The sequence below is a fragment of the Mchenga conophoros genome, linkage group LG13 (genome assembly GCF_057382185.1).
Source record: "Mchenga conophoros isolate Kocher_MC1m ecotype Shallow Benthic linkage group LG13, M_conophoros_male_GT1.1, whole genome shotgun sequence".
In the NCBI taxonomy this organism is placed as follows: domain Eukaryota; kingdom Metazoa; phylum Chordata; class Actinopteri; order Cichliformes; family Cichlidae; genus Mchenga; species Mchenga conophoros.
The window spans coordinates 8,909,578-8,936,845 of NC_140538.1; the positions used below are offsets into that span (position 1 = coordinate 8,909,578).

At 39.1% G+C, this 27,268-nt stretch overlaps 3 protein-coding genes across 8 annotated transcripts in view; 2 read left to right on the top strand and 1 right to left on the bottom strand.

The window, feature by feature from the left end:
* The window catches only part of kcnq5a (potassium voltage-gated channel, KQT-like subfamily, member 5a), a 115,649-nt gene extending 110,773 nt beyond the window's left edge, over nucleotides 1-4,876 (top strand). For all 6 annotated transcript variants that reach the window (XM_085296274.1, XM_085296275.1, XM_085296277.1 and 3 more), the window contains 2 exons: nucleotides 635-761; nucleotides 988-4,876. In XM_085296274.1, coding sequence (XP_085152400.1) covers nucleotides 635-761; nucleotides 988-2,073 — 1,213 coding nt within the window. In that variant the 3' untranslated portion in view covers nucleotides 2,074-4,876. The remainder of the gene's footprint in view (nucleotides 1-634; nucleotides 762-987) is intronic.
* A 131-nt stretch (nucleotides 4,877-5,007) lies between these two features.
* On the top strand, nucleotides 5,008-21,687 carry ddx43 (DEAD (Asp-Glu-Ala-Asp) box polypeptide 43). Its single transcript, XM_085296280.1, has 17 exons — nucleotides 5,008-5,519; nucleotides 5,723-5,778; nucleotides 7,370-7,487; nucleotides 8,805-8,972; nucleotides 9,298-9,379; nucleotides 11,306-11,465; nucleotides 15,435-15,553; nucleotides 15,718-15,828; nucleotides 15,918-16,059; nucleotides 16,968-17,068; nucleotides 17,274-17,361; nucleotides 19,459-19,586; nucleotides 19,718-19,827; nucleotides 19,999-20,137; nucleotides 20,217-20,304; nucleotides 21,154-21,315; nucleotides 21,427-21,687. Exons 1-16 carry the CDS (start codon nucleotides 5,201-5,203, stop codon nucleotides 21,298-21,300), a joined length of 2,076 nt encoding a protein of 691 aa, XP_085152406.1. The 5' UTR covers nucleotides 5,008-5,200; the 3' UTR covers nucleotides 21,301-21,315; nucleotides 21,427-21,687.
* Nucleotides 21,242-27,183, bottom strand: cgasa (cyclic GMP-AMP synthase a). The gene is made up of 5 exons (XM_085296281.1): nucleotides 25,870-27,183; nucleotides 25,571-25,784; nucleotides 25,119-25,376; nucleotides 24,549-24,648; nucleotides 21,242-23,121 (listed from the first exon to the last, which is right to left on the bottom strand). The coding sequence occupies exons 1-5, from the start codon at nucleotides 26,809-26,811 to the stop codon at nucleotides 22,776-22,778; spliced, it is 1,860 nt and encodes a 619-aa protein (XP_085152407.1). The 5' UTR covers nucleotides 26,812-27,183; the 3' UTR covers nucleotides 21,242-22,775.
* Between the last annotated feature and the right edge of the window lie 85 nt (nucleotides 27,184-27,268).

Genomic DNA, 27,268 nt, shown 5'->3' on the forward strand with positions numbered 1-27,268 from the left:
ACATTAGATCTCATCTGTATTTCCACACTTCATTCTTTCTCCTTTCATCAGAGAGTGGAAACATTATTGTATGTGAATGCTGCTGATTTGTATGCAGTTGTGTGCGGTTTGGATGTGCTTTTTATTTTTTCCTGAGTGAAAACAGGCACCTGTGCATTACTTTGGAACTCAAAGTATGGAAATTAACTTCACTAACTGAACATAATTAACTGTCAGAGAACAAAGACAGCCATTGAATGAATACTCTGACATAATCTGACAATAATTTAAATCAAGCACTGCAAGAAGCAGCTCACTCAGAGCTTCTTTTTTTTTTATTAAATATGCTTTATATTCAATAAAAATAAATAAAAAATGCAAACACAAACAAACTGCTACAAAATGTATTACATCCGATCCTAAAATTGAGTTTCCCATAGATTTTCCTCCTTTTTTCCATAGTTGTTTTTATACTATAGCACTAATTCACTCAAGCCATGTGTGGGTTTTTTTTTACTAACCCTAACCTTAGCCTTCCGTTGCTTTAGGTTTGTTGTCTGACTGCAGATAACCTGAAATACAGCAGGGATGCCTTCTTATATTACAACGTCATTATTTTCTAGTATAATAATCCTAATGTATGTGTGTATCTCAGGGTGGATCAGATCTTGGGAAAAGGCCAGATTCCTGTGGATAAAAAAATGAGGGACAAACTGCACCCAGATGGAGACTCCCTAGAGGGCATGAGCATGCTTGGACGTGTGTGTAAGGTGGAGAGGCAGGTGGGTTTAAGAAAAAAAAATAAGGAACACAGAATGCATGTAAAATGCATTCATAAACTTTTATTACCTCACATTGTTGGTGATTTGTTTGGGCTCTTGACCAATACCTGTGAAATTTTGCTTTTAACAGTATCAATTTATCTCTATTGGAAACCCCCAGAAAATTTACAGAATAGTATTCAGCTCTGTCAGCCTTGGTTCTTATTCTTTTTTCTTTTGTGCCTAGGTAACTTCCATTGAATCAAAGCTGGACTCTTTGCTGGATATTTACCGCCAAGTCCTACAGAAAGGCCCCTCAGCACTCACCCTCTCCTCCCTCCCCCTGTTTGAGCTGGAGAACCAGCATCATAACTCGGACTACCCGACCTCAATCATTGGCAGGGATCTTCCCTCCCATCAGGGAGGTGAGCCTGTTGGAAGCGGAGGACACAACAGTGGCGGCATGCGTCGTTCTCTCAATCCCAACCCGAGAGGCTTGCGGCTCATACTGGCACCAGCTGATGATGATGCTCCTCCGGACTCAGCCCCTCCATCCTATCCACCATCCACAGCCTCGCTCTCCCCATCACCTCTGCTGCCCCCTGATAGCCCTTATCCAACTTTGGTCACCACCAATGGTACCCCGAAAAAAGCACACTTCCCTGATCTGCCGCCCCCACCTTCCTCGACGGGGAATTTCACTCTTCAACTCCCCCCTATGGTACATCCCTCTCACCTCCGATGCCCTGCTGACCCGATCTCAGATGATCTGACAGATGGAGTGGCAGTGGACGAGGAAAGCTCTGGCCCCTCTGTTGTTGTAGGATGCGGTGTGGATTCTGACCAAGAAGGTGACAACGAGGCAGCCTTTGGCCAGGGAACGGTTCAGCTGCGGGAGAAGCCTGGCTTGAAAGCTGAGGGGGTCTGGAGGAGGCACATGAGCCTTGAGGTGAAGCCCTTGCTGCTTCTCTCTTCGAGCCCAGATGGGATGGCTTCAGACTGGGAAGGTGGTCTTGGGAAGTCGATCTCTGTGCAGAACCTCAGTCAACCTTTGACCAACCGTGCCCCTGGTCTCTCCTCTGCACTCAACAACAGCAGCAGCAGCAATGGTAGCGAACGCAGCACTGCCCATGATGATCTTAACAACTGGGATGATACAAAACTCTTTATTAGAGAGTGCAAATTACAAACATCAGAGGAACATTTCGACTTCCTGTCACAGGGACCTGGAAGCAGCACCTCAGACCTTTTAAAGACTGTGGAGGAGGCTGCACCTCACCCAAAAGGAAAGTCAGAGTTTCTCAGTCAGTCCTCACACATACAGCTGGCATAACCACACTTACTGACAGACACACATTTCCATACTGTATGTAAACACCACTGTGGGTGAAGCCACTTTTTAAAATATTTTTACAGGGCAGTAAACAGATTATGTTGCAAGTTTTACAAATAAATCCTTTCTATATGAACAATGTTTTGATATTTTGTCTAACACTTTTATTCCCAGTTGCATACACACTTTTCATAGGGTACTAAAATTACTACAGCCTATACAGTAAATGAATGTACACGTATGTATGCAAGTGGCCATACTCATGTAAGACAAAATATACAATCAATACACAAAAATGAAAATAACCTTACTGGAAAAACAATATTTTGTTTTTATACAAAAATGACCAAGTTTTTCATATTTACTATCATAAATTAAAGAAAAAGATGCTTAATTTGAAGAGGAATCTTGGAAGGAATCCTAATTTTATTTCTAGATCCAGACTTGTTGGAAAAGCTGTAGATGCCAATCAAATAATGGGGCGCATTGTGAGAAACGGTTACTGTCCAACAATTTTACATTTTTGCTGAGTCTGACTCAGCAGCAAACCCAGTTTCGAGTCTAACTTTTCACTTTACAAATTAAAGGATAATGGAAGAAGAATGCTGAATAACTGTCTCACAGCCAGAACTACTTCACTCTAACTCATTGGTCAGCTTCTACGCACGTGGTGAAACCAGCAATCACATGTACATGCACATCCGCCGAACTCTTTTACACTCTGACAGTTGTGACCATTAACAATAACTACTACTACTCTAAGAAAGGCCAACATGACAAAGAGCTGAGACTGACTAAGAACTTTTCTTGGAAGAAGCAGAGAGTCACTCACTCTGCTAGTTCACTGTCTGTCTTTGGCAACTTAAAATTTCATCTTTTACTTACTCTATGCTTTCATACATATCACTACATGGACAGTTTGAAAAACGAAATATAAATAAAGGGAATAAAGGGTGAGGCCTGGTGTGAGAAAAACAGCTGAAGTATAAAAACTTAAAGGTTGAACCAGGGTTGCATGTGTGCAGACTACAGAAATCTCGTTTTCTTCATTTCCTACAATTGCTGAAGTGTTTGTTAATGTTGATGTGGTTGGATTGTTGGTCTAATCTGTCAGCAAACTGTAACTAAATTTGAATGCAGCAGACCTAATGGGAAGAAATGTCCTATCAGCACTGACTTAAAACAAGTGTTGGAATTTCTCCCACTTGGTTTGGATAGTAGCCCAGTAAGTTGGATGCAGCTGTTTTGAATATTGAACTGTGGTAGACTTTTTAGTGGGCTTTCTCAGCCAAGCATGAGATGCTGCATGTCTAAGCTGTAATTCAAAAGTGCTCATGCATTTCCTGGTGACTCAGACCTCCATCTGCATGTCAAAATAATGTTTGCTCCAAACTTTTAACAAAACGGTACGAACAAAGTCTGCCTACATGATCAATATTATCTGAACTAATTTGATAGAAGTTAAAACCTCTGTTGCTACTTATGTGGATAACCCACTTACTATTTTATGACAAAACTACAACATTTAAAGGCCATTCGTTGTGATCAAACTAGAAAAACCTCATTGATATTTTCTGTGACTTCTCTGATGAAGACTGATCTTAGATTGAGATTATATGTGGCTTATATAAGGACTCTTTTCACCAGGATGTTGGTACGCACTTCATCCTCACTCACCTCAGTCCTAATTAGAATATTTAACCATTCTGGGTTTTATTGTCACTATCTCGAAAATGACTAAAGTGGACCGTTTATATTATGGTACATTTAATCTTTAAGGAGATGTAGAGGCTTGTATGTTTTCAGTGTTAGATTTTTGAAAAACTGGTGTCTTGAAAGTGTCTTAATAAACAGTGTTTGTATTGCTGCCTTTCTTTCTTTTAGATAGGTTGACTGGTGTTTAAATGAGAATTATGCACAAAAACTATGTCAGCCATCTTCATTTTTGTTAGTCATTTTGATTTGTTTTGTATGTTGTCACAGAAGTCTTAAAATGTATTGTTTGTGCTATTCGTGTCCTTTTATTCATCATTTTTTCTGTTATATCCCCAGAGAGTTAAGTGCATTTCTTAGAATATTAACATCCTATAAAAGAATATAGCGAGTATTATCTTCTGACAAATGACAACTGCTAACACTTGTAGACTGATTTTAAAGTGTTTTATAGACCATGCAGAAGTTGTTCTGGTATGATAAAATATATTGTCATCATGAAAGCACAGTGTGTTTCTGTTGAGATTGACCTGGAAATGTGACATTGTAGTTTATGCTTATGTAATATTGACATAGATTTGAGTTGTAGCTATTGATTGAGCTTTGTTAAAAATGAGAACAGGCCAAATCCATAAGCAACAATGAAGCAAAACACCAAACACAGATGGGACAACCTTAAAAACTGCAATTGTTGCCCTCCCCCTCCCAAAGAAAACATGCCTATTTTTGCTGTCGGTATATTGCTTGAGAATCCTCCTATTATTTTCTTCTTCTTCACGGAGCTATAAAGGCCTCGTTTGCCTACAGACTATGCATATTGTATAGTTGAAGTCAAACTCCTGCTTTTCAGTTGGGCATCCAGTTCACTTAAGTTATGTCGCCTTGGTCACAGACTTTATATGGCTTTGATGGCTAATAATACCATTTCTGTATTGCTTGAACGATAATTTATTACACAACTGGCCTTAAAGCTTGATAATGTTAACTTTATTATTTCTTTGAAATTAATTTATTAAAGTGCACACTATGTTCTCTGGATGAGAAATGCAAAGAATTTTATTATTCATTAATAAAGTACAGGTTATCTGAACTTTTTTGTTTTTGTGTCTTTTTTGGTGGAAATTCTTAATCTTATTTATAAGAAGACAAAGGAACATTGTGAATCTATAGCCTTCAACTCTCTAAACGGTAGGGTAATTAACAAATGGATATTTCTTAGGCATTCTTTTTATCTGAAATTTCACAATTTTCTATACAATTTAAGCCACGTCTGATGTAAATTTATGAAAAAGTTTTAGAAAAACTAACTTTTCGGAAGGACGTTAACGCGGCGCCGTCCGCGAATTCACTGTTCGACCGTTAATTGCGCTTACTGAAGTAGTGCGTAGGTAGCTGTTGGGTAGCCAAGCTTAAAATGTCTGATTGGGAGGATGAGTACGACCAGGACGGAGTTGCTATCTACAAACCTGCTACAAAACCGGCTTCGGCCGATTGGAAATTTTCATGTAATGACCGTCAAAGGGAAAATGTTGTTTTCGGTGTGAAAAATGGAACCAAATTTGGAGCCCCAAGGGAGAGGAGAGCTAATCGTAGCGGCCCGGGTCCCGAGGTCAACAAGTGGGGAGGTGGAAGTGATGGTGGAGACCCCGGACGACAGACGACGTTTAGCAAAGAAGAGTCTTCCCGGCCTCTGACTATCACAGTGGAAACTACTTCAATTGGAAGAGTAATAGGTACGTTGTCAGAATTAATGCGGAGATGAAATTTACAGTAACAAGTCTTTCACAGTCTTAGCAAAGCTGCACTTAGTTGTGTTGTTAGCGTTAGCTTAGATTTGATGGTTCCGCGCGAAGAAGCTGTGTAGGTGATGAGGTTGGCCTATACCCTGGAGGTTCTGCAGGTTTAGACTCTAAAACACATTTTATTCTGTTAAAAGGTCGTGGAGGAGCCACAATCCGTGAACTTCAAGAGAGCTCTGGTGCAAGAATTAAGGCAAGTTGGTGATGTTGTGTTAAACTAGTACAACAAATCATGGGAAATCACAGTTTAGAAGCGAAAAACAAAAACTGCTTGAACTTTTAATTTGTTTAGATATGGTTATTTAACTTGGACTTGATAATGCCCTGATGACAATAAACACAATTTTGAGCCTTGAATGGATTCTCATTAACTTATCTTTTCCCTTCACCCCCTTTCCACTCTGTCCCCTCCCCTTTTCCAATTCTTATGAATTCATTGTATCACGTTTGGGTGCTTGGGTGTTGGGAGAGGTGTTAGGGCAAACAATGCTGTGCCTGGGCAACAATGCGTTTCCTCTTTCAGTCTTAGGGGGCAGCTATTTCCTAAGAAATTCCTTTGTGGTGCTAAATCAAACTCCCTTCTAAAACTGAACACCCGAAGTAAGAAGCAAAGCACACACTCAAAACTTGGGCCAATCTCAGGTTTACCAGCCTATTCTCAACATGTTCGCTAACAAGCTCAAATTCGGCATAAACCTGAGCATAATGTCAGCATGCTCAGAGTGAACTGCTGAAATATAGATTTGTCAACCTTTTCCTGAGGTTTTCTTTAAATGGGTTTACCTGGCTTGGGGAAGGAATAAGAAAGCAGACTGAGGGAATATTGTAGTTGCCAACTTCCACCTACCAGTTTATGTGTGGTGGGCCCATACCTTTAAAATCCAATAAAGTTCTGCCATAAATTGGGAAAACATGTACATTTTTTTTGCTCATTTTTAACTGTTAAAAAAAATGATCATTCTACTTTATTATTTAGGTTACATGCCTAAAAGATTTAGATTTCCATTGATAGTATCAGCTGATATTGGCTATTTACCAGTCTGTTGCTATCTGCATTATGAAAACCAGTAAATCAAAACATTTTAGAAAAGACAGGAGAAATGCCCTTCAACCATGTTATCAGTGATGTTTCGTAGTTTGTCCACCAGAGGGTACTGTTTATCTTCTCTGTTAGTAATGATCAACAACCAGCTGATTCAAGCAGAGTGTAAACAAGGTGAATGATATTCAGGGAAATATGTCATGGCTCTGAAAGGTGGGGAAAAGCATTTTAAATGGCCAAATATCAGTAAAGTGGTCTTAAAAATTGTATTATGATCACGGTGTGTGTGTGTGTGTGTGTGTGTGTGTGTGTGTGTGTGTGTGTTCAGAACTGCAATATATTTTAAAATGTTCTTAATATTTTGTCCCCCATGTGTATTTTCAAGTCTCAGATTATAGATGTTAGATTCTAAGTGTTAGAAACACATATAATCCGAGTGCATGAAGTTTAAAATGCCATCAAGCCATCAAAGTTGCTATCCAATGGTAACTTCTGGTACTGACTGTAAATGATAAAAGATATAGTTTTTAGCTCTGTTTCTAAAAGGCTTGAACACAAAATATATTGAAAACTTATTGGGAAGATGAGTCAAAATGGTAGTATTTTTAGAACGAGTGAGAAGTTTAAAATCCCGCAGCCAAATTTACTAAAAATGTGAATATCAGAACTAATTCAGTGCACAGGAAATATGTAAGACGTTATCCTTGTACCATCTTTGTTACTATTCTGTTTGTGTTTTCAGATAAACAAGGGAGGTTATGAAGGTGAGGTAGTCATTTTTGGGTCCACTGCAGCACAGCAGAAGGCCAAAGAGATGATCGAAGACTTGGTGGCAGAGGGCAACTCCCAATATTGTAATGGTGTGAAATTTATTTATTTGAATTTCTTTTCTTTTAGAAAATGATGATGTTTTCAAAACAATTTTCCTTGGGATTCTTGGTTAATATTTTTTCCACTAACATTTTTTTTAATTCACCAAAAAAGGAAATTGTTTTTAGTACAAATACTATATAATATACTTTTTTTTATTGTAAATTAGAGCCATTTTAAGTTAATACAGTGGACAAGAATTTGTTTTGCTTTCTGTCTGACCCAACCTTTATATTTCTGAGATTAACATAAATCTGAATATCTCCTTCACAGCATTTAATTCCACCTTTATTTTGCTCATAGTGAGAGTTGTACCTAAATAAGAAGCCTGTGTCAGTTGAAGCAAGATGTTATGTATACCTGAGCTTTTGTCCCATAGATTGCTACATAAGGTTCTGACTTTTGCTGATATGCAGTTGTATCACATTTCATTACTGCATTCAATTCAATTCAGTTTTATTTATACAGCGCCAAATCACAACAACAGTCACCTAAAGGCGCTTTACATTGTAAGGTATACCCTACAATACTACATACAAAAAATCATATGACCCCCTATGAGCAAGCACTTTGGTGACATCGGGAAGGAAAACTCCCTTTTAACAGGAAGAAACCTCTGGCTTGACTCAAGCTTCCTCACAGTGTTACTGGAGGCCAAGTTAATGCCATCCAGAGTAAGAATTTGGTTAGATACCATATCTCTAAGATTTTCAGGGCTGAGTACAATAACCTCAGTTTTATCTGAATTTAAAAGCAGAAAATTAGAGGCCATTCAGGTCTGTATGTCTTCAAGACATTCCTGCAGTTGAACTATTTGAGGTGTGTTATCTGGCTTCATGGATAAAATGTAAAGTGAAAATGTTTGCTATGTCTTCTGATGATACTGCCTAAGGGAAGCATTTATAATGTAAACAGAATTGGTCCTAGCACTGAACCCTGTGGAACTCCATAATTAACCTTAGTGTGCGAAGAGGACTCCATTTAGATGAACAAATTGGCGTCTATTAGACCTGTAATACCTGCAGCGTGCTCTAATCGTTCTAATATAATATTATGGTCAACAGTAACGAACGCTGCACTGAGGTCTAGCAGGACAAGCACAGAGATGAGTCCACTGTCAGAGGCCATAAGAAGATCACTTGTAACTTTCACTAAAGCTGTTTCTGTGCTGTGATGGGCTCTGAAACCTGACTGAAACTTTCCAAATAAGCCAATCCTCTGCAGATGATCTGTTAACTGTTTGAAATGAATGATATGAATTTTTGATTCTTAGTGAATGACTATGAAAATATGCATTTTCTTCTCAGGTTCTCGCAGAGGACAAGAGTATGGAGGAAGATGTGGAGGGGAAAAGAATGGCTCTGTCTGGTCTACTGCTGAATTGCAGGCTGCAAATGTTGTCCAGGACCGTCCATCCATAGACTGGGACGCCATCCGGGAGAACAAGGAGAAGTATAAGGAGCTCAAGTGGAAGGGTAAGTGATCATATTTGTCAAAAGGGCACATGACTTCTTATTCAAAACTATTTAGCTATTGATATAGCTTAATTTGGCATTATTGTAGGATAATTGATTAGAAATTAAACCGTGCGCTAAAGTTAAAGACTTCAAGTTAAAGACTTTTGTTTTTTTTGGTGTTGGGGATGGAAATTGTGAACCCCATGCACATGTGCCATACCTATAAAATGGCTAAAATCTTACAGTTTACTAATGCTAAGTTACCCTCAAATATGTAAACATAAATTTGCAAATATAATTATCCAAAGCTAAACTTATTTTGTGATATTGTTGCTTTCTTCAGACATCCCACCTATCAAAAAGAAGTTTTACACTGAGGCACCGAGTGTGGCCGTACTTACAGCAGAGGAAGTTGGTGAATGGAGGTAAATCTTAGTGGTTCTTGGTCATATGCCCATGTACTTCCATATGACAGGGTTTTACATGTATAAACAAAATTTAAGCCAGTTCAGAAAGGAAGATCTCCTCTGTGCTTTTCATGATGTTATAACACCAGCCATAAAAGACTTAGGTTACCATGCTGACAACAATACCTTAAGTTTGTGAATGTGATAACTCAATTTATAGCAGAAGTCTTTCTACTAAAATCTTGAGTATCTCAGTGACCTTGACCTTAAGGTCAGAGGTTAGGTTTTCTGAAACTCTTATGAATGCCGTAACTTGAGAACAAAGCTCATTTTTGCTGCTTGTATCCATGATCTCATTCTTTCGGTTCTTTTGGTCAATACCCAGAGCTCGTGACCATAGGTGAGGGTAGGTAGGGTAGATCGACCAGCAAATCGAGAGCTTTACTTTTACACTTAGGTTTCTCTTCACCGTAACAGACAGCGTTTGCATCACTGAAGCCATCTGGTCAGCACCAATCCCTCATGAGCAAGGCCCAGAGATTAACAGAGCTGTGGCATTTCTCAACAACAGTGCTCCACCTGGTGGCAGGTGGCTCCATAAAATTTAAGACTCAACAATTTACCAGCATTTGGGCATCAATTAAAATGTTGACAGTTACATTAAACGACTAGTACGTCTGGTAGCCACTGGTGACATTAGCAACAATTAGTTGACTACTCGCGCACATCCCTAGTTCAAATACAAACGGACAGTCTCCAAGTGGTTGGATTTTTCATCCAAAAACTGCTGTAACATTACTTTTGTTGGACTGTTTTTCCTCAGCAAGAAGGGTATGTGGTGGGTTTATCTAAATAACTACTTTTTAGAACTCTGCTCTCTGGCTTTATGGGTTGTGCCTGTGATCATTCTCTTTCTAAAATCTGCCCTTGATTGAGTGGAGTCTCCCACTCTGACTTTCTTGGCGTTTTTATATTTGGTACATTTTGAATTTGGAGCACCTTCCCCTTAATGTCTGTGCTTTTATTTTTGTATGTGCTTTTTATCTAATGGCATAAATTTGACACTGACAATTAGGGCTGTGCGATATGACCAAAATCTCATATCCCAATATAAGAATTCTATCGTCCGATAACGATATAAATCACAAAAATGTAACATTTTCTGTAAATTCTGTGAATCTCGGGCGGCTCGACTTGCGGGAAGTGTTTCCAGCTGCGCGTCATGTAGCTGGAGTCGAGTGTTTTAACCGATGCATGAAACTATACATTTTTAGACATAAGTTATAAAGGCCGCCGTTTTCTTTGTGAGTATTTATTACACGGCGTGCTGCGGGGAAAAGCCTGTTCTAACGTTTGAGTCTACGGTTTATTTTTTAGCATCTGGTGGCTCTTTTTTACTTCTCATCCGTAAATAATCTGCTCTTTCACGTGATTCAGTTTATTTTGAAAAGTCTCAACAGGATCTTGAGCTTTATTGTGAAAGGTTTATGTGGAACATAAACAAGCGGACACGCGATGCTGTTACCGTCGTTGTTGTTAACCACAACGCATAAAAACAGGCGCTTGTCCGTCCGTAGTGTGGTTATATTACATATAAGAGAAAGAGAGAACTTTAAGAAATTAATATAGCCACAACAGTGACCATCAAAATGATGAAAAAATATTGCCGTAAAGTTTATTTTGCGACACCACGAAACAAACGATAGCGTAAAATGAAACGATAGATGTTTTTATATCGTCATCCGATATATATCGTTATATCGAACAGCCCTACTGACAATTGATCACCTTTTAAAAGAGGACGGAAAAAAATACACAGTTATTCAATTTATTGTCATGTTTCTGATATTTAACCTGGAACCAAACACATGGTATTCATCTGCGTTTAGCATGGTACTTGGTACTTTGAATCTGTTTTCATGTTTGTTTACACCTTTTCCTCAGGAAGGAGAACAACAATATCTTTGTGGATGACCTGAACGAGGAAGAAGAGAAACGGCAAATTCCCAATCCCTGTCGCACATTTCTTGAGGCCTTTGAGCTTTATCCAGAGATCATGGAAAACATTGACCGGGTTGGCTTCACCAAACCAACCCCCATCCAGGTATGATCGTGGCACCATAGCAGTTTTTGTTTGTTTGTTTGTTTTTTATCAGTTTAACCATAGTTAAACTTATAAACTTATTAATAAGTTGTAATGATAAATATTTTGAATGTGCGAAATCAGATGAATCTGAATTAGCACAAATCTCTCTGTTGGAATTCTCAGATGTGTGTAAAACCAAATATTTTAGTGTGTTTTATGTGTAAAATGTTTCTTTGTAAACCAGGGAGATTCTTTACCTTATATGTTGTGTAAATGTGTTGTAGGTGGGTTTGGGAACAAATACTTTCAAATCTGTTAGTGTGTGTGTTGCAATGACATATGCACCTGTAGTGACATGCCCTGTTTCTGCTGTGGGTAAATCCAGTGTTTGACTTCAGTGTCAGCTTTAACAGGAACTCAGCCTATTTTATTATAAATTCTTGGAACTGAGCCAGTAACTGTTGTAGTCTTTCCAAGAAGCAGAACTGAAAATCGGTTGTAGGTGGCATCATGTGTAGTTTTCTTTTCTTTTTGTTTATTTAAGAAGGGGGGAAAAAAACCCTAATTGCATTTTTTTCTCTCCGCACACACACAATACTACTTTCATTGAGTTCCTTGATCTAATCTTTTCATTTTTAAAGGTTTTCACTGTGTTAAACGTAATTCTAAGTTTTACTTCCAGTTTCTCACTAACTGAAGTTGCTATATAACAGGGCTGCCACGATTAGTCAACTATCAAAATCGTTGACGACTAATTTAATAGTCGACGCATCGTTTGAAGCTTTCTAAGATCCTGAAAGACGCAGGAATAAGTAAATGGCCTGTATTTGTATAGCACTTTACTAGTCCCTAAGGACCCCAAAGCGCTTTACACTTACATTCAGTCATTCACCCATTCACACACACATTCACACACTGGTGATGGCAAGCTACATTGTAGCCAAAGCCACCCTGGGGCGCACTGACAGAGACGAGGCTGCCGGACACTGGTGCCACCGGGCCCTCTGACCACCACCAGTAGGCAACGGGTGAAGTGTCTTGCCCAAGGACACAACGACCAAGACTGTCCGAGCCGAACTGCCAACTCTTGAGCCACGATCGCCCCAGTAGGATAGTAGGATTTAAGACTGAAACAGAAGATGGCAGCAATGCATGTACAACGATGGCAGCTGACCTTAAACGCCAAAGAAGAAGCAGTCTCCGGTATCGTAGCTGTGTCCAAATTCAGGGGCTGCATCCTTCGTAGGCCACATTAAAAGGGCGATTACGTGACAGCGATGTGATGAAGGCTGTCCAAATTCAAAGACTCTTCAAAATGACAAATGCGTCCTACTTTTCCCCAGATTTCAAAGACTGGTCAGGTGTATCCTTTGTGGCCCAGCTCATCCCAGAATTAACGCAGCTCAGCCAATTCCAGTTTCCAGCAATGGCGGCAGCTACTTAGTTTTAATATTACCCTTTCTGCGTCACAAAATAAACTTAAGATATTTTCAGGTGAGAATGTAGTTGTGTTAACTTCAAATGTCTGTTCAATCTATCAAGACATCGCATATTTGCAAAAGTCCTCCGACATTTTCGGAGACAAGCTGACCGGGAGGTCAAGGCTCACTAGAGCCGGCAAGAACAGCGAACTCCCGGCACAGACCCTGCGGTCTTTCGCTACTCAGGTTAAACATGATATATAAGTCATCGGATAACTTAAAAATGAGTAAATTGGTTTGGCTCAGATTAAAGTTATAGTTTTTACACAGCTGAATAAACATCAAACCGAAAACTGATTAAACAGAAGTATGAGATGTTAGAGAATTTACTCCAGTGTACTGTTATATTTGAGCGTGCAAGGAGCAGAGGACTGAGTTTATTAAACTCCACTGAAACAATCTGCAAATTTCATTAAAAGTTTAATAAACTATCATCTTGTCTTTGCTTTTAGTTAGCACATACTTTAAACACTTAAAGCTGTATGCTTTTTTTTTTTTTGCTTTTTTTTTGGTGTGTGTGTGTGTGTGTCCTGTCTGGCACTGTGGCAATCAGAATTATTGTCTGAAGGCCAAGAAAAATGCCCAACAGATTTACTTTCCCAAGTGGGCCTTTTGCTATACTGGCCCACTTGATTGTCATAGTTTATTTGATCTTTATTAGTTATTTTTATTCTAAGTTATTGTAATCAGGCCAGACTGGACTCGGGACGGGAAAGAAAAACAAGAAGAAAAGTTCAGAAGAAAGTTAACAGAAGGAGAGGGAAAGAAAAAGGAGAAAAGAGAGAGAGAAAAGACAATGAAAATCTGCTTCATCACCCCCTTTTCTTTTCTTTTTCTTTTTTTTCCGTCTTTTCCTGGATCACCTGTTGAGAAAAAAAGAAAACAAGCAGAAAAAGACTAGAGCAATAGAATAAACAACAACATGATGATCTATGGCAATATAACAGTAAATACTAAATGTAAAACATTATTGTGCAGCACATAAGATCGACAGCGCACAGTGTGCTTTAAGGTAGGAGCCAAAAAGGGTGTAGTTTGTGTGTGTGAGCACCCGTGTGTACACCTGTGAGCATGGACGCGCTTGTTTTTAAAAGGTTCCTACATGTAATGATCTGTTAGAGGATGTGGGGCGCCATAGCCCCGTCCTCCAGGGCATGAAGCAGGTATGGAGGAGATCAAAACTCCAGACATCCGGAGGCCCTCAGAAATGTTTAGCTTGTTGTTTCAAGGTACAAATATCTTTAATTGTAAGTTAAATCTGCATTTGTAAAATCAACCAGTGGTGACTAGAGAATCCCGTGTAGGTTGTTACTTATTTTGGAACAGACAATATTTGGATTTTTAATCAAAATTTAAAGAAACGATTCAAAGTAAACATAAATAATGAGAGGTTTTGACATTACCCTGCTTCTCACATGCCTGAAGCATCCTTCAGTGACTGAGCACCTAATGTATGATAAGATTTAAATTATCCAAACATGGGGAAATTTGTGTATTACCACATCTCGGGTACATGTAGCAGAATGAAAGCAACAAAGAGTATACCGCAATAAAATAAGCAAAATGTAATTACAGTGAGCTCTGTCATGCTGGATTTCATTTTTATTACAACAGAAGATGTACGGAATGGAAATGAGCAAGTAGCTGGGATGGCAGCAGAAATAGAGAGCAAGCCACTGAGCCAGTAACCGTTTAATAAAAGGATAAACACAGAACGCACTAGAGACTGATTTCGTTATCTGTTCTCATCCACCACAGGTGATTCAGTTTAATTTTATTTACAGTATCAGGGTAAAGTCCTTGCAGTGGCACAGACAGAAACTCAATCTTACCCTACCGGTAAGCACTGGGCAAGATGAGCTATAAATAATTTTATTAACAGTAATAAAATATTTCCCGCCCTTCACACTGAACCTACGCCATGGAGTACTTTGTGGAGTACTTTCTTTTCATACTTGGGTCACATCAGAATTCATGATGGTATGCTGCATAGGGAAATGAAACACCATCTCTCTTTCAAAGTTTAACTTTCATTTCCAGATTTAACTTTCATTTCACAGTAGGAATCTGGTCAGATTGAAAGCAATATTACAGGTAGTGGAACAACCAGTTCTGTACAATGAATCACTATTTATAGCTCCACACTGCACAACAATGTAAGCACAAGCCTGCTGACATGATGTTGCAGTAATGACAAATACATACTTGCTTCAATATGTTCTTGGAGTTTTTTTTCAGTTGCAGAATAAACAGTTTCTGTCTCTTCAACAGGAGGTTTCTAACATGCGACTAACCTAAACATATATTTTAAAACGTATCATTTTTTTTATACATGTCATAAAAAATGTTGTTTTTGTTCTTGCATAGTCTCCATATAAAAGATTTTGGGTAATCTTTATTTATTTATTTTATTTCTCACATGCTAACATTAAAGTTAGTCTTATACCAGATGTGGAGTTAAATATGATGATGACTTTTTAAAATATAGTTTTTAATATTTCTTCAGTCTCAAGCGTGGCCAGTGCTACTGAGTGGCGAGGACCTGATAGCCATCGCTCAGACTGGAACAGGGAAAACACTGGCCTACCTGCTGCCGGGGTTCATCCACATGGATGGGCAGCCTGTGTGAGTGTAGAAAAACCTTATTTTTAGCACAATCTGAGTGTAACTGGTGCCACGTTCTCAAATAATAGATAGCGTTGTTTTGTTCAATTCCTTTCAGAAGAGGATACCTACAATAATTTTGCCTCTTCCTCTATTAAATCTTTATCTTTTTGTCCTTTGAGCAGACCTAGAGCTGAGCGGGATGGTCCAGGCATGTTAGTGCTAACTCCTACCAGAGAGCTGGCCCTGCAGATTGAAGCAGAGTGCAACAAGTACCGCTATAAGGGTTACAAAAGGTCATAAGTCACTAAAAATAAATTAAAATCAATGATCATGTGATGTAGAGAGGGCATGATAACGACTATTCCTTCTGCATCTCTCTCAGTATCTGTATCTATGGTGGAGGTGATAGGAGAGGCCAGATCAACCTAGTGAGGGATGGCGTGGACATCGTGATTGCTACACCCGGCCGCCTCAATGACCTACAGATGAATGAGCTCATCAACCTCCGCTCCATAACCTACTTGGTCAGCTCTTTATGTCTATGCATGTTTGCTTTCCTCAAAGCTTGTGTTGGTCCACAGTGTAGAAAAAAAGCCCATGAAAGTGTTCTTGTAGCATTTGACAGGAAGCCTAATTAAATGCGTAAACAATAGGTGTAGAAATATCTGCGCAGGTCATAGCAAGGATCCACATCTAAAACTAAATCTAAAATTACCAATGTGTTTTAACTTTTCTAATCTGCAGCCAGCGAAAGGATTATCAAATTAAGAAGAAGGTAAAATCAGAGCTGTCTGTATGCAGATAAACTGTTGTTTGTGAAATTTGATTGATTTCTCATAGACTTAAAGTATCCCTTTCTAGTAGGCATACTTGCACGTAGAATGGATGGATTTATATTATAATGTATAAGTTTCTAGTAATTTGTGCCATAGTCTTATAGATTAAACTAGCAGTGTACACCATTGGTCCCCAACCCCCGGGCCTCGGACCGGTACCGGGCCACGAGAGTTGAGGCTCAGGGGTGAAATGTATGGTTTTCAGGGTTTTTATCGGTTTTCAGCATTATTTTTTTATCGTTAAGTCAGTTTTCCTGGGTCTTTTCACGTGTGTTATGAATAAATCTTCTTTTTTTCAGTTTTATTTTGTTGTATTTATCCGCGACACCTTAAAGGTCTGTGAAAATATTGTCGGGCATAAACTGGTCCGTGGCGCAAAAAAGCTTGGGGACCGCTGGTTTACACCATAATCAACCAGGCTTTTTTTGGGCCCAGAAAATTATACTTGTATACTTGAGGCTTGTAAACATGTAATCTACTGGCTGCTGACACATGGTGCATAGTAGGTGGGTTTTATTTTGTATATTTGGCGTACTCATGTTGTGTGTGTGGTGAAAACGAGATGCGCTGTCTTTAGTAACTACTCTTTTAAAAAGGTGCTGGACGAGGCTGACCGTATGTTAGATATGGGCTTTGAACCCCAAATTATGAAGATTCTTCTGGACATCCGTCCAGATCGACAGACTGTCATGACCAGGTATAAACAATTTGCCATCAGTTAATGATGAAACTGACCACATGAACACACAACACATCCAATTCAGGAACAAGTGCATTTAAATGGTTGACTTTAAACATGAAAACCATCAAGTATTGGTTGGTGTTCATCCAGAGTTGTAGAATATAATGTATGTATGGAAATTAAAACAACCTTTCTATGCCCGTTATTTCTCATGTTTCAGTGCAACTTGGCCCACAGGTGTGAGACGACTGGCCAAATCCTACCTAAAGAATCCCATGATGGTTTATGTGGGCACCCTGGACTTGGCTGTAAGTAGAAATGAATCCAATCAGTGATTTAAATGTCCTGACTATTTTTTTTTTTTTTTTTTTTTGTATATTGTCCCATCATAATCCCACCATAAGGTCGTCAAGTATAAGTTTATTTATATGGCACATTTACAACAGCTCATCCTTCAAACTACACTGAACAAAAATATAAACGCAACACTTTTGTTTTTGCTCCCATTCCCCATGGGATGGACGTAGAGACCTAAAATTCATTCCAGATACACAATATAACCATCCCTCCCAAACAGTGGTCACAAATCAGTCCAAATGTGTGGTAGTGGGCACATCTGCTATATTGAGATAATCCATCCCACCTCACAGGTGTGCCACGTCAGGATGCTGATCTGACATCATGAGTAGTGCACAGGTGTACCTCAGACTGCCCACAACAAAAGGCCACCCTGGAATGTGCAGTTTTGTCTCACAGCAAAATGCCACAGATGCCACAAGCAATGAGGGAGCGTGCAATTGGCATGCTGACAGCAGGAATGTCAACCAGATCTGTCGCCCGGGCATTGAATGTTCATTTCTCAACCATAAGCCTTCTCCACAGGCGTTTCAGAGAATATGGCAGCACATCCAACCGGCCTCACAACCGCAGACCTTGTGTAACCACACCAGCCCAGGACCTCCACATCCAGCAGGTTCACCTCCAAGATCGTCTGAGACCAGCCACCCAGACAGCTGCTGGAACAATTGGTTTGCACAACCAAACAATTTCTGCACAAACTGTCAGAAACCGTCTCAGGGACGCTCAACTGCATGCCCGTCGTCCTCATCGGGGTCTTGACCTGACTCCAGCTCGTCGCCGTAACAGACTTGTGTGGGCAAATGCTCACATTCGATGGCGTCTGGCACGTTGGAGAGGTGTGCGCTTCACGGATGAATCATGGTTCACATTGTTCAGGGCAGATGGCAGCTGAGAATGTCCCAGTTCTTGCATGGCCAGCATACTCACCGGACATGTCACCCATTGAGCATGTTCGGGATGTGCTTGACCGGCGTATACGACAGCGTGTACCAGTTCCCACGAATATCCAACAACCTCGCACAGCCATTGAAGTGGAGTGGACCAACATTCCACAGGCCACAATTGACAATCTGATAGACTCCATGCGACGATGTGTTGCACTGCATGAGGCAAATGGTGGTCACACCAGATCCTGACCGGTTCTGGGTCCCCAGACCCCCAATAGCGCAAAAAACTGCACATTCCAGGGTGGCCTTTTGTTGTGGGCAGTCTGAGGTACACCTGTGCACTACTCATGTCAGATCAGCATCCTGATGTGGCACACCTGTGAGGTGGGATGGATTATCTCAATATAGCAGATGTGCCCACTACCACACATTTGGACTGATTTGTGACCACTGTTTGGGAGGGATGGTTATATTGTGTATCTGGAATGAATTTTAGGTCTCTACGTCCATCCCATGGGGAATGGGAGCAGTAACAAAGGTGTTGCGTTTATATTTTTGTTCAGTGTAAAATGCAATTGAAATAAGTAAAATGCACAACAATGATGAAATAAAAATATAAAAGAAAGAATAATACAAGACAATACAAATAACTAAAACAACAATGACTAAGGCTGTTAAAACAAAATGCTTGGGTCAACATGTGCTAAAGACAGTCCATAAAAATGTATCCTCAGTAAAGATTTACAATGTTCCAGGGTTTGCACAGCACTAATATTTAGAGACAGACTATTCCAGAGTCTGGGACCTACCATGGAGAAGCCTCTGTTGCCACAGGATTTAAGTTTAGACCGTGGTTAACATTAGTTTTGAACTGGACCTCATGGTTCTTTCTGGAGTATAAATAAATACAGCTAGGATAGGTAAGATGGATGAATTAGCAACAATCAAACTACTGTATTTCACATGGTTGTTTAGTGACTTAAAAACTAAAAGTTAGCTGGATACTGGAGAGATGGTTTCTGTCTGACTTTTGCATGTCTGACAGTTGAGAATTTGTTCATTTATTCTTGGCAGACATGTTATTTACTTTAAAGTTCTAAATAGCGTATGCCCGTTTGGATTCTGTTTACATGCTTCCTGTGTTTCTATTCTTGTCAGGCTGTTAACACGGTGCAGCAAACAGTGCTGATTGTTCGCGAAGAGGAGAAAAAGTCGTATCTGTTTGACTTCATCAGAAACATGCAACCGGAGGAAAAAGTAATCATCTTTGTTGGCAAGAAGCTTGCGTAAGTGCGGAGTTGGTTCATAGTTGTGGCTGTTCACCACTGTTACATTTGGATAAACACACATCAGCATTGGTACCCACTTTAATCGCTTGTCCTTTGTTTTGCTCGTTTCCATTTTTGTTCAACATCAGAGTTGATGACCTGTCCAGTGATATGTGCCTTCAAGGTTTGGCTGTGCAGAGTCTCCATGGTGACCGTGAACAGTGTGACCGTGAAGAAGCTCTCAAGGACTTTAAAAACGGTATGTAACGTGAAGGGAAAAGTGCTTTGAAAAATAGTCTGCATGGCACTAGCAGAGAAAATGGAAACACATTTGTGTGTAGCTGGTGGTCTTATTTTAAACTAAAGACTACCACAAATAATGGCTGTTGGATCGAAGTTATGACAGAATAAGTGTTGTATCTTTTTCCAGGTCGAGTTCGTATCCTCGTGGCCACAGATTTGGCATCTCGAGGGTTGGATGTCCATGACGTAACACACGTCTTCAACTTTGACTTCCCACGTAACATCGAGGAATATGTTCATCGTGTAGGTCGCACTGGCAGAGCAGGGTAAGAGAGTGTGCATGCAGACTTTACTGCCAGGCTGTGCTTGTGCTAGCTTGTGATGTTGATGCATGTTTCGTTTCAGACGTTCAGGTGCTGCTGTGACCCTGGTGACAAGAGAGAACTGGAGAATGGCACCTGAGCTAATTCCCATCATGGAGCGAGCAGGACAGGTTGGCAAAAACATATTTTGTGTTGACATAAATACACTTTTGATTGAGTAGACTTTTTTTTTTCTCCTTCAAAATGTAACATAATTCCTGAGAATTCTGTGCATGTGTACTTATATTATAATACAGCTGACAAACTGATAGTCTTTTTTTTTTTTTTTAATTCTTTATTTCTAAACTATTACTTCCCGAAGGTGATTACAGGCATTAATCAACACAATTTACAAGGGAAAAACAAAACAAAATGAAAGAAAAAAGAGAAGGGGAAAAAAAAAAGAAAAAACAGTCGGGAGTGACCAGTTAGCTAGGTTGGTGGTTTCAAGCTTTGAAAAGAAGATTCGGCTTATGGGTATTGGCATATAGGACCCACTTATCCCAACACAAATGGAACCAACCCACCCTGTCATTGACATAAGCTGTTACCTCCTCCATCCTATAAATCTCTAGCGTAATTTCCCACCATAATGACAAGGTCAGTATATCTTGCAAGGACCATTTCTTAGTTATACCTTTCTTACTTGCAACAAGTAAAGCTCTTAACAGACATGTATCATTTTTAGACCAGTTCTGCGGTATACAACCAAAAAAGATTGTCTTCATGTCCAAAGGGAATGTACAGTCAAAAATGCCTTGTAATGTACCATGAATGTCTTTCCAGTAGGTCCGTAGCAAAGAACAGTCCCACATAATATGGGTGTGATGTGCTCGTTGGTGTCCACAGTTTCTCCAACACACAGGAGGATTCCCATCATAATGAGCCTTTTGATACGGAGTAATAAGGAACCTTATCAAAGACTTCCATCCAAATTCCCTCCAGCTAAAAACTGATAGTCTTAACAAATCCTTTTGCAGGATATCCCAGAGGAGCTGTTGCTTATGGCAGAAAGGTATCAAAAGCACAAGAAAGAGAAGGAAATGTCCAATCCAAGGGGAGGACAGGGGCGAGGAGGATGGAGAAGAAATGGTGGAACAGACCGCGGCCAAAACTGGGGGTTCTAATACAGAGCTCTCCATGTAAGTTTTCCCGCCATGTTCCTCCACCTTACTCTGACAGGAATTAACAGTCAAATTACTGTATTTCATATGGTTATGAGAATGTTCATTTTCTTATCCTTTTCTCCACAGGCTGGAGCAAGGTCTCAATCTACCTGTGTTATTTCTTTTTAATGTGCATTTCAGTTCTTTATTTTCTGTTATTGAAAGGTTTGCTTGCTGGATTATATCTATGATCATTTGGCAACTTGCACCTAATTGTTTTCTTCTCTTAAAAGACTTTAAAATGCACATTTTTCTCTGCCATAAACTTTTCTGTCTGTTATCATTCAGAATATTTTGTGTTATCTCTTGGTTGTGTAAAGTTTAATAAATTGTTATCTTAAAAAGAAATGACATGTTGTGCATGCATTAATGGCTTCTTCCTTTAGAACTTAACCATAGAATTGTGGTAATAATTGAATCTACTTTCTTAATTGCCTATATTAATGGTCAAAAATTACATGGACACTGTTGGGGGTAAATGCTCATAATTTGGGGGGGAAATAATAATATCATGGAAAAAGAGAAAAGTCAAGTCTTTTGGAAAAAAAAATTGTCAAACAGGAAGTGATGGTTTGCGTTAAGCTCAACAGCTTGTCTGCTTTACTTGCTCAAGATGTTTAGTCTGCTGACCACATCAGTTTACTTGGAGATCTGATTTATAAGAAAATCTAAGCACAAACACTGCTGTTCATTCCTATAAAAATGTGTATTTCAAAACTTAATGAGTCAGCTATGTTATGCCAGTCTGATGGCTAAATCTAAAATAGAAGTGCAAAAACTGAGCCTGTCAGCACTTGTTGTAAGCAAGCTGAAAAATTGTGCGTTTATTGTCCTCAATCACTACGTTTTTTTTCAGCCCCAGTTAAGATGCCATTCTAAGGTGTATATATTTTACAAATAAGAGGTATCGTCTGGCTTCACAATAAAGTAAAAGTCAGTTAACAAAGCTTACAAATGTAATGTGTTTTTAATATGTCAGCTATTAATCAGCAAACGACATCACCTTTTCATTGACCATATAAAGCGATACATTTAAGGATTCAGTCAGAATATAATAAAGAAACATGTAATAAGAAAAGTATATTAGTACTTGTGTTATTGTTCTCCTAAATCTCAATTTACGAGTAACATTTCTTACAAATGGGTTGCAAACCAGAAAACAACAAAATCACATCAAAACTCAAAGCTGCAAATTAAAGTTTCAACTGTACAGATATGATTAAGGGGAAATAAGATAACTAAAACTAAAGCAATGAAATCGGTAAAACAAACTGTATTTGCATAGTTGCTGGATTGCCTGTGCTTATTTGAGGCATTGTAAACACAATGGGACTTCCCAAAAAAGTTGATTCTGTTTATTTGGATGCAGCATTTGATTGAGCATGCATCAAGACACTATAGGACTTACAAAAATCACGAGTCCAGATGTGCATTAATTAATTTCCATTTTTAAGTTGTTCCCTAAAAATAGGAAAGCCTTTCCGGCGTTCCTCCCTGATAGCATCGGACAGACCTTTGCAAACTCTAATACCAGAGAACAGGTTCTGACTTGGAATGAAAAAGTTGCATAGTTGACCATTTTCCAAGTAACCTTCAAAGTCCTGCAGGAGCACCTGGAAACAGTCGCTCAGGTCTGAGACTCTCCACTTGTTGTCATCAGTTCGCAAGCAACAGGCATGTAAGAGTGTAGTTTTGGCATGATAAGAGCAAAACTTGTCAAATGAAGAATCCCTTTCCTTCAGCAGATGTAGCAGGTGCTTTAGGAGTTTCAGACAGGACTTTCTATGTGCAAGGAGAAAGATACAGAGATTTTGGGACCTTGGATAATTAAACTTTCACAACATGACATTAGGTAAGAAATCCTTAAACATATCAAACATTTTCTTCAGTCTGCTTACTTTCTTGAGTTGAGAGATAGGTATATGTGCATAGAAATGGATGGATATAAGTGTCTAGAGATGGAGATATAGGGGTGTGTTTGTGTTTAATATAGAGCTGCAATGATTCATCCAGCAATTGAATAATAAAAAAAAAATCTTTGCTTCGATGCTTTGTTTAACACACGACTCTGTAGCGCACCCTTATCACCATGGAAATGCGGGCATGTCAGCTGCATTTGTGACAAAAAGCAAACCTGTAATAGAACTGTATTTAGGAGCAGTGAACGACTACAGAGTCTGCCGACACTAAACCTATGAGGCCCCCAGTTTTCAACAAAAGCATCGATAACACAAAAAGCTGCAATGATGATGACGCTGGCAAAGTTTAACATGAATCTGCAGTAAGCCTCCAGAAGTTGTATTAAAACATGCAGACAAACTGTTAACTTAGCCTGATACCATGTTTAAATTATACAGCTTAATGAAGGCTGACGACGTACATGAAACCGATACCTGCAGCAAGCAAAGGGGGGACATGAGGTTTACTAGATCAGATTAATTTCAGGGCTTTCGCAACATTTATCAGATTGAAGGTGAAATGATATAAAATGATGTGTTAATTAAATTGCATTAATATTTGAGAATATGAAGAAACGCTTTTTCACAAGCCAATAAAAATGTACATGGGCCAATAAAACTCTGGACACTGAATTATTATTACTATTAAGTAACACCTGCACCATTATAACATTTGTTTTCAGCAGCACAGAAAGTATGCATCAAACTTTCCATCAACTATGGAATGCTGATATTCTCGCTTTTCTTTATTGCAGCCACCACATTCTCTTTTAAAGGCCTACAGATACAAACTCGCTCTTTGCTTGACCTCAAACACATAGGCACACACAGATGCACAAAAATTCGGAAACATGAATGCACAACAAATCTACCTCGTCAAGGAGATAAAACTTGTACTTGAAAGTATTTATATATTTTTGCATTTAAGAAAACGCTTTCTTTAAAACATTTAATTTAATATGGTGCATAAATACAATGAAAGGGTTTCGTTCTTTCTGTTGTTGTTAACAGATTTCAAAACATTGCAATTTCTAAAATGGAAACTAATTAGCAGTTCATTTTGAAAGACGTTTTCGCTTTTAAATGTCTATTATTGCTCATTAATAAGAAATAAGACAAGTAGTTATCCAATTAATAGACTCATGTACCAAACACCAACAAACCACATGGTTGGATGAATAATTTTTTTGCCATTGTGTTCATTTTCTACCAGAAAGCAATAATTTGGTTTAATAAGCATGTTGTTCTAACCTGCAGCAGTTTTCTCCACTTTGTTCACAGCAAGTCTTCTTTGATCCATGATTTTTCAGGATGGCCTTCTCAATGTGAGAGAATGAAACTCTCCAAACATCTGTATGTTAGAGATGACGGAAGAGAACAGGGAAATTTTAAGCTTTTTATACCATCATGAAAATTGCACATTTTGAACTGTAGTAACATTGGTCAAGTGTTAAAGGGGATTTCTGCTTCAGTGGGAAACCTACACCGTAGCTACGATATGACTGCCAAACCCTCTGAAACCCTATGCCATTACTTTATATATTACCCTTTCATAAATCCTGTTGACTACATTTTATTTACCAACGTAAGCAACGGTAATACACTTGAAAATGCACAGAAACATTGAAAATGACTTTTTGGCACAACACTGACAACAATGTCAGCCACAAACATTCTAACCAGGATTCAGTTGTCTTATAATACTGTGTCCTTTCTCACTTCTACTGCAGTTAACAAAAACTTTATCTATTTCGTTCAGTGGCTCACAATCACATGATTTTTTTTTTTTTTAATTCACTAATTGAGAGAGGTTAAACTTACCTTTATTACGGACACCATCATTTTCCACTGTACCCTTGCCCTCATATTTTGGGACCAGATAATATGGCTCTCGCTTGTAATCTTGCTTAACTTTATGCCCGAGCCAGCACTCTATTTTAAGGCCTTGGGTTGTGAAAGGCGGCCAGCTTGATTTAACCATAAGGCAGAGAACAACATCCAGCGAAATTGGGACTGATTGTACATGTGTGGTCAGGGTCACTGCTGGACAGCCTTTTTTCTTCTTGTCCACCTTCCATCCTGAAAGAACAAACAAAACCTAACTCCAGACATTCTATGGTACTGGATGCTGTATATTAATACATTACAATATAGAAAGCATAGATAAATAAGCATGTTAAATTAAAGGCCTTGTCAAATTGAATTCTTCCTCAGGCCCTTTTTTACTGTAAAATTGAAATTTCACTAAAACTAACTTAAACTTTGATACTTACCAGTAAAATTCTTGACACATTTCTTCACTTCTTCTCTGAACTCATTGAGCATCTTGGTAGCAGATAAAATGCCGTTTTCTAGAAATCTTTCCAGATTCTTCTGGCCACGTTTTAATTCCACACTGTAAAATGCGCCATCAGTTCCAAATGGTGCAAGTTTCACCCGATCAACCAAGATGGGCAGCATGACGTCAAATTCATCGGGATTACAAATCTGTGCAACATACAAGTCATACATCAGATTGGACCACAAATCCTGTCCTGAGTTAATTGCGGGAACTCAGAGTGTAAAACCTTACCTTTAGATGTTCATAGTAGCTTCCTGTTTTTAGGGGTTCTTGTACGTCATTAAAGCTTAATGTATTTTGTTTTAAATGATTGATTATATTTCGTATTATCGCATTTATGACTTCTGCTGCGTTTGTTTTGTCAATCATTTTAATTTTCATTTTTTTCAGAGTTTCCTTAAGGATATAATCTGTTGAAGCTTTTTCTTCGGTCATGTCTTTCCTTTTTAAGTCCTCAGATTTTCCTGGTGCAACCTTTGTATCCTGCACAGCAGATTGTACTTCTACTTTTGGCTTGGCACCACAGGCTTTTGCTGGTGGCGAGTTGGCTTTGCCAGCACATATTTCGGTTTTTGTGGTCTGTTCTGAAGCCTCTCTTGTATTCTTTGGAGTCTGTTGCGCTGCCTTTGGTATCTTCTCAAAATATTGCTCATTTTGCATCTTTGCATCAAGTTGTTCTCTTAATCTTGGCTTGGTGCCACAGGCTTTTGCTTTGACAGTGTCCACAGAATCCTCTGTAGGATCTTTTAGCTGTATCTCAGTCATTTCTGATGGTTTGGCTTTCCTAACACGTGGGTTTGTTTTTCTGGTACCCTCTGGAGTCTCTGGCTTTACTTTCTCTTCAAGTCCTTGTGATTTTGTCCTGTCAGAACATCTTTTTGTTCTTGTGGTTTTTGGAATTTCCTTTTTCTCCAGTTTCTCCAGTGGAAGTTGTTCTGTTGACTTGGTCCTGGTCGCACAAGTTCTCTGCGCTCTGCTGTGTTGAGATTCTCCTCTGGCACTGTCAGGAGGAAACTTTTCTTCAGCTTTGTTTGGATTTTTCTGCTCCGCTTTCTTTGGTTTCTGTTTCATTTGTTTTTCACTCTGCTTCCCTTCTGTTAAATCAGGAGAACTTACTTTAGTGCACTCAGCGTCGAGACTGTTTAGCTTGCGCGGTTTCCCTCTCCCAGCCATGACAGTGTAATGAATGAAACTTGTCTGCCAAGATTAATCCTTAGTGTGTCCTTTTATTGTATGAGAACACACCCCTTTACTTTGCCACACCCTGCCCTTATGTTGATTCAGCCTTTGACGTATACTCACCGGATGTAAACTGTGAGTGAAAGCTTTTCTGCAGGTCCTATTGCATGTAGTCCTCACGTACGCTATGCTGTGTGTATTGTGTAATAGCACAATCACTCGGTGAGTGCTGGGCTTATTACTTCCTGGATGATTGCTATTGGCCATAGGGTGAGGCTATAGCCTTCTAAGGTGCCGACACAGCACTGTGCCTGCAATTTTATAAACTTGATCTTTGTTTGAAATTCTTATTAGTTTCTCTTTTATTTCTATATCAATAGCTACATCTTGTGGATAGAAAGGTGTATTGCAGATATTGTGTCATATTTTAAGAATCTTAAATTTCAACACA

Excerpts from the sequence above, each read along its gene's own strand:
- ddx43 (XM_085296280.1), top strand. The coding sequence starts at position 5,201 with ATGTCTGATTGGGAGGATGAGTACGACCAGGACGGAGTTGCTATCTAC. Across the intron at positions 5,779-7,369 it reads GCTCTGGTGCAAGAATTAAG|ATAAACAAGGGAGGTTATGA; the intron begins GCAAGTTGGTGA and ends TTGTGTTTTCAG. Across the intron at positions 17,069-17,273 it reads CGACAGACTGTCATGACCAG|TGCAACTTGGCCCACAGGTG; the intron begins GTATAAACAATT and ends CTCATGTTTCAG.
- cgasa (XM_085296281.1), bottom strand. The coding sequence starts at position 26,811 with ATGGCTGGGAGAGGGAAACCGCGCAAGCTAAACAGTCTCGACGCTGAG. Across the intron at positions 24,649-25,118 it reads TGATGGTGTCCGTAATAAAG|ATGTTTGGAGAGTTTCATTC; the intron begins GTAAGTTTAACC and ends TCTAACATACAG. Across the intron at positions 23,122-24,548 it reads AGTGGAGAAAACTGCTGCAG|AAAGTCCTGTCTGAAACTCC; the intron begins GTTAGAACAACA and ends CCTTGCACATAG.